Source organism: Ochotona princeps, chromosome 2 (assembly GCF_030435755.1).
Source record: "Ochotona princeps isolate mOchPri1 chromosome 2, mOchPri1.hap1, whole genome shotgun sequence".
In the NCBI taxonomy this organism is placed as follows: Eukaryota; Metazoa; Chordata; class Mammalia; order Lagomorpha; family Ochotonidae; genus Ochotona; species Ochotona princeps.
In genome coordinates this window covers 111,809,867-111,816,510 of record NC_080833.1, presented here as the reverse complement: position 1 = coordinate 111,816,510, position 6,644 = coordinate 111,809,867, and the positions used below count along the sequence as shown (strand labels likewise).

At 46.7% G+C, this 6,644-nt stretch overlaps 1 protein-coding gene across 1 annotated transcript; it reads right to left on the bottom strand.

The window, feature by feature from the left end:
• Positions 1–1,494: 1,494 nt before the first annotated feature.
• LOC101529957 (antigen-presenting glycoprotein CD1d-like) lies at positions 1,495–5,864 on the bottom strand. The gene is made up of 6 exons (XM_058660483.1): positions 5,738–5,864; positions 4,791–5,057; positions 4,046–4,324; positions 2,819–3,094; positions 1,966–2,080; positions 1,495–1,865 (listed from the first exon to the last, which is right to left on the bottom strand). Exons 1-6 carry the CDS (start codon positions 5,796–5,798, stop codon positions 1,844–1,846), a joined length of 1,020 nt encoding a protein of 339 aa, XP_058516466.1. The 5' UTR covers positions 5,799–5,864; the 3' UTR covers positions 1,495–1,843.
• Between the last annotated feature and the right edge of the window lie 780 nt (positions 5,865–6,644).

Sequence of the window (6,644 nt, the reverse complement as noted above, 5' to 3'; positions counted from 1 at the left end):
CAGACAACTGTAAAACATGTTTACTGGAAGAAGGATGTGGCAGTTGATTGGTCAGTCAAGGAAGGAGAGTTCTTGATCTTCCTTGACAGGCACAGGGTAAAACAAGCATTTCCACACATCACATGTTCAAATGATGGTGATCTTGGTACAGCCAGTTGGTAGGGGTTGTAACTCAGAAACTGACAAATCCACCTGATAATCAGTACTGTGCATGAGCCCTGGGCCATCTGGTGATTCTGACAGATTTCATTTGGCCCAGGGACTTTTAAAATGTTTCTCACTGTTCACAAGGTAAATTTAAACGTGTCAGCTAATTTCTGGTTTATAATTGTTCAGGCTGATTTCTGAATTGGGAAGGTTTGAGCAGTTGATATGTCTTGGGAAATGATAAGGCAGCTAAAAGGATTTGGATGCATATATATGTTTGTGTGTGTGTATATATATATAAATACACATATATAAGTTAAAATGTCTAAACTATATACCTACTGACAACATGTTCTCAAATGTAAGCTACACCTCATTGAAGGTGATTTTCTTGTAACTAAAACAAATCTGGTAAAACTTTATAACAGAATCCTAAATAATACACTAGTTCTAGGTGGTTCATAAACGTATTCACAGTAGCTTAGAGGGTGCTAAAGGGTGTTATATGTTGAATCCAAGGAAGTAAACAAAGAAGAATGGAATTCTCTGTCTAAACAGTGCAATTTTAATATGTAAATGTGAAATAAACCGTTACTCAATCTACACTTGGTTAAGAAATTAGAAACAAACCTCCGGGGATTGACCAGAGGCATGTAGTTCAGTAGAAATGTCACAAAGCAAGTGCATTAGACACAGATTCTGCAAGGCTCTGCAGAGGACACAGGGAGGAACAGAACCTTTTGGGGGCTGTCCACCACATTGACAGGGACAGGGCAAGCTTATTGCTAGCATGAGAATGTAAGCTCACCAAGTATGCATGAACTCTGGGCAAGTGCCTGGGACAGTCCCACACATCCTCACTCCTCCTCTGCTGCCCCCAATGTACCACAGCTAGAAACTTCAACCCTTCCTCTCCCTGGAAACACTTCCCATTGTTCGTTCTACAAGAAACAATTAAAGGAATTCTGAGCACTATCACTAAACAGAAAACAAAACATGCATTAAGAGCTGCACAACGACAAACTGAAAACTGACTGACACTCAAACCACACAGAGTATTTACATGAGCTAAAATGAATTCCAGGATTTCCTGAAATGTTTTAAACTCAAAGTTTGGAGGAAGAAAACAAGATTTCCTGGAGAGAGAACTCTTCATTTCCAAAACCAGGTTGTTCATACAAGCATCAGAACTACTGCAATTTCAAGTTGCAGAAATTCCTAAAGGGCATCAGAAGAAGCTTAAACACACACATGGCCTAAGAAAGCAGAAAGTCATGGGGTTGCTTCACAAATGACCCTGCTTTAGCAAGCAAAACAAAACATGTCATTTGAGGGCAGTGTGACACCAAAAACAATGTGGGGGTCTCACAGCTTTATTCAGGGTTATACATTCAATCTCCACAACAGTTCTGAGAGATAGTCAATATAGACTCACACACACTGACACCCCGGTCCCTTTCCGCTACCCTGCAGCACATCAGAGTTTGCACTCTTCATCACAGAATCCAGTTGTAGTATAATGAACACTGAAGTCATCTTAGGCAACTCCTGAGAGGATGTGACCACAGCTGCCTTGTGATCTTCTCCTCTTCTTTGAGGGACCTCTCTTCTCACTCTCTATTTCCAAACAGCTCAGGAGTGACATCCTGGAGAGCTGAGGTCCTGAATTCCAGAGAGGCAGGTGTGGCAAGCAGTGTCATGGGATGTCTTCATAGGAGCTGTTAGAGGACAGACTCAGAGGGTCTCTAAAGACAAGGAGAGCAAACAACGAAGGGCACGGAGGCTAAGGGAAGGAGGAGATGCAAAAATGACACTTACCAGTGCCTCTTAAGCCACATCCATATGGGTCTCCTAAAACATACCAATCCCACAATGAGCAGACAGCCCAGTACCACCAGTGTCCAGATCCAGATCCAGGCTATGCGGCTTCCATCTGTGAGAGGAGGAAACAAGATGGCCCTGTGCACAGCTCCCTCCGTACAGCAACACCTCCGCTCTGAGCAACTCTCCAGATACTAGGTGCTTTCTGTTTCTTCCACTGAAAGCTCCAACATCTAATCCTCATAACATTAGCTCCCCCAACTGGCCTCACAGCCTGGGCATCCCTAATTCAGTTCCCTCCACCTCCTGATGGTAATGGCTTAGAGGGCTTGAGCAACAGCTCTGCAGGTAGGCTCACCTCAGCCTAACTCTACTCTGTTCACTCTCTTTGTGACTCTGGACAGATGACCCAACCGAACCCCAGTCTCTGCCTAAGTAAATAATGGAGACCGATGATGACTACAACAAATTCGGTGTGCAGGGCATTGACCAACACCCTGCAAACACTCAGCAAGGCTAACCTGCCTGTCAAAGTCCCTGGCCCCCTCTCAACTGAGAAATGAATCCCCTAATTTGGGATTCTTAATTTGCCACCTACTTCAGGAACTCTCAGTGTGGGGCTTTGTTTCTTCTTCAACGTGGAACACTTTATCTCAGCACTTTCTGAATTCCAAGTCTTTGTTTCCTGTCTCTACCTGGAATGCCCTCCTTGCATCCCCCTCGTCCCACGTGCTCCTCTCTGAAACTCTTCAATCCCAGCAGTATCAAGCCCAACGCTTCCCCACTGCCTCCCTCTATGCACGAGGACCTCCTCCTCCCATTTCCAGACAGAGCTCCAGGGCTTCCTCACCCCAGTACAGGATGATGTCCTGGTCTCCTAGACTGCTGTGCTTCACCCGACAAGACAGGCCGGCTGCCTCTCTGCTCTCCACATCCACGGTCACTCGGAGATGCCACGTCTCATCAGCATTGGGAAGGATGTCACCCTGCTGTGCAGGCTGCTCCTGCTCACCTCGCATCCATTTCGCCCACACGGGCTTCGGGTAGAAGCCAGACACACGGCACACTAGCAGCAGACGGCCAGGCCCAGGGCTGGGGCCGCTGGACAGCCAGGCCTCAGGCTTCACTGGATCCAGCAAGAGAATAGGGGACAGGATGGTGTTGAAGAACCTCAGTATCAAAATCCCAACTATTTGCTATGGCTCATTGCTACTAAGAAACTGTGTGAGCTTTCTGACTGAACAGCCTATGTGACCCTTAGCAGTCTATGTGATCTTCAGCACTAATGGGTCCCAATTCTGATGAATCAAGGACCATCTATGTGTGGTTATCTCACAGGTTGCTCCAAGTAATTAAGTGGGTGCTTACCTTAGTTGCTGGAGTTATGGGCTTTCCAGCAGAGATAGGTAGGAAATGTGTGATATTACCCTCACCTTGCAAACTATTGTGAATTGTCCCTTTTCTAGCTTTTTTGGACTGCCCATATAAAAACCCTATGAATGTGCTTTCGGGGACACAATCCAGTCAGGGGTGTTAGTACATCCGGCCGACCAGTCAGCCAGTTGCCTGCTCTCAACCAAAAACCCAAGCTCAGATGTGCTGAGCTTGTATAAACCATCTTTGTACACTAGGATCGACTTCAGACTCCTGGTGATTCCGGGGATCTCAAAATCTGGACAAAACAGTGTGACAGTTAGGACTCTGCCTCTGAGACTCCTGCTATCCCAGGCCCACCTTTGGAGACCTTCAACCATTTGTCACTTGATCCATGACAGCCTTCCCTCATACTCTGCTCTGATCCCCATGTGCTATAAATGGCCCCCCAAAATGCGTTCTGCCCCTATAGCAGGGACTTTGTATGCTAAACCCCCATTCTGGCCCTCAGTGTTAATTAATGTAATTCATGGTTCCTGCGAGGTGTGCAGTTACCATCTGTGGGATGAATAAACACCATCATGCTTTAACATACCATCAAGGACCCTTCTTTGTCTCCATTGCCCAAACAGAAGAGAAGCCTGGGATGGAAAAATCCAGAGGAAACTCCCAATGAATATGAGGGTGAGGAAGGCAGGCTCACCTTGCTTCTCCAGGTCTGATTTCCCTGCCTCAATTATGCCACGGACAAACTGAGGGCAGGTGTAATTCATGAGCACTTGCATCATTGCACTCGTGCCTTGGTCTTTGTTGAGCTCTTGGACAACCACATCTACCTTTGGAGAAACATCTGGAGCTGCCTTCCAAGAGGTTCCTCGGAAGCTCAGGATATATATTCCCTGGAGTGCCACATGGAAGAAGCTTTCAATGTCTTTGCCAGAATGCACCTCACAGCCAGCAAACACCTGGAGCTCAATAGGGTCTGTGGAGAGAAATGCACACAGATCAAAGAAGTGTTCCAAAGACTGAAGGCTGCTTTTGAATGACTGCACCATTGTAATAAAATATGGGATATCAGTGGGTAGAGATGGACAAGCTAGAGCCTTTGGATCTGTATTATAAAATGAACTAATTGATGAAAATTAATTAAACATGATTAATTAATTTAAATTATGATTGACAGAATAAATTAGTTGATTGAGAATGATGATGGGTTTAAAAAGGCTTCAAGAGGTGTAGAAGAAATTGGCTTGGAAGTTTTATTACCTCTCAGAATTCAGGGTAATGACAGTGTGGAGCAGGCAGGAACAAAGAGGACATCAGCTGGCAGAAGCAACAAGCAGAAGAGGTAGAGTGTATCACTCAGCAGGCAGAGCCAGTCTCTTAACTGGACTAACCCATCCACCCTTCCCCTTGGTGGATACCCAGGATCCCACGCCTCAACTCACAGGTTAACTTGAGCAGTTTGGAAAATTTCTGAACATCATTGAAGACACTGAGTCGATAAACCAAAAACTCCTGTTGCAGCTGCTTCACCTGCTGCTGGCTGAATGTGCCCATTGACCAGGGCTTCAGGAACTGTATGGTGTCCGACTCATTCCTCCACCTGTGTGTCTGCAGCTCCCCCAACCATGCCAAGAAGTCTGTGCGTGCATGGCTGCTGTTTCGGAAGGACGAGATCTGGAGTATGTGAAAGGGAAAAGCTCTTTGTAGCACTGCAAAGAAAAACACAAAACACAAAACAAAACAAAAAAGGATTGGATGGTGCTGGCATTGTGGTGCAGGGATGTGAGCCATGATCTGCTACCCAGTATCCACTATGAGCACCTGTTGGAGTTCAGGCTGCTCTGCCCAGGATCCAGCTCCCTGATGTGCCTGGGAAAGGGGCAGCATGGAGGTCCCCAAAGAAAAACAGGGACAGAGTTCCTGACTTCTGGTTTGGGCAAAGCCCAGACCTGACCTTTACAGCTATTTGGGGTGTGCCTCAGGTAATGAAGGAGAGTGTGTGTGTGTGTGTGTGTGTGTGTGTGTCTGTGTGTCTGTGTGTGTGTTTAATTAGCTTTTAAATAAATCTGTGAGAGGAAGAAGTTAATGGAGGGAGTAGGAACGGGGAGACCCTGGGGAGCATTGTAAATGCTCCAATGCTCCCTAGCTCAGAGTGCTGGATGATTTTTGGAAGCAAGGGCAGGATCTAGGAGCTCTAAGCTGCACTGTCTCTCCTAGAGCCTGGAGCTCTCCGCCCTGATCACACAGTGCGCTCCCCTATGGCACCCCAACTATGTGTCCATTCACCTCTTGGTCCCATACAGTGTGCTCTGTCTGAGCCTGCTTCGCTTTCTCCACCCCAGCTTCCTCCTTGCTCCTGTGGGTACCCGTGTGCCCTGCTCCTACTTACCATCAGAACTACCCCAAACCTTGTGCAGCCCCCAGAGCAGCAGGAACAACAGGTGGCCCATACTGCTGGAGAACTCAGAGTGAGCTTCCGACCACAGCTCTGAGCTCTGTGTGCTCCCCTAACTCCCACCCACAACCAGTTCTCAGGCTCCACGCCAGTGGGGCTCCAATGCCTCCCCGCCCCCTGCTGGGTGTGTTCTGCTCTCAAGCTCACACAGTCAAACCACTCCCACTCTGGACTTACTGCTCTCATCTGGTCTCCCTACCTCTGAGCCCTGACTCCAGTCTAAGGGGTCCTGCTGCCAAGCTCCCTGACTTGTCACAATCCACTAGTCTTCAACCTGCCTTGTCCCTGTACAGCCTGGGAGCTGAAATGGAGAGATTCATAATTGCAGTTTCCCTTTGAAAGGAAGACAGGAAGTTGTGCCCCTTTTCTGACTCCCATTGGCTTAAGAATGCAAAGATACCATGCAGAAGAAAAAGTGCTTGCTTCATCCATGGCTGTCTGCAGATGAAAAACCTGGTTGCTTTCAATTTGCATTACATACTTAGGCTGTCCAATATTTCTTCAAGTGTGAGTATAACCGTTACAACACACCAATTTATTTTTTTATGTGTGATTTATTTATTTATTTTTAATTATATTGTTGACAATCTTTACATAGTTAATTACAGTAAAAACGTTCAGGGGCTAGAGGGAAGTGGGTAAAACTATTATGTCCATATTGTTTCCTTCTTGTATCTGAGGTATAGGGGGACGTTGAGGGAGAAGCCACACCCAGTTTCCCACCCACCCCAAGTCCCAGATGTGGGGCATCCTCTGAGATATTTGCTCAAGTGGTTTTAATAGTTCACCAGTTATGAATCGCTGCCATTTTCGCAACTCCCAGCTCGGTGAGGTCCTGAAG

Bases quoted from the DNA above. Each gene is read 5' to 3' on its own strand.
- LOC101529957 (XM_058660483.1), bottom strand. From the start codon at position 5,798: ATGGGCCACCTGTTGTTCCTGCTGCTCTGGGGGCTGCACAAGGTTTGG. The intron at 4,325-4,790 runs GTGAGTTGAGGC...TTCTCTCCACAG, and splicing joins CAAACTGCTCAAGTTAACCT to ACCCTATTGAGCTCCAGGTG. The intron at 2,081-2,818 runs GTGAGGAAGCCC...CTCCTCTCACAG, and splicing joins GGACATCATCCTGTACTGGG to ATGGAAGCCGCATAGCCTGG.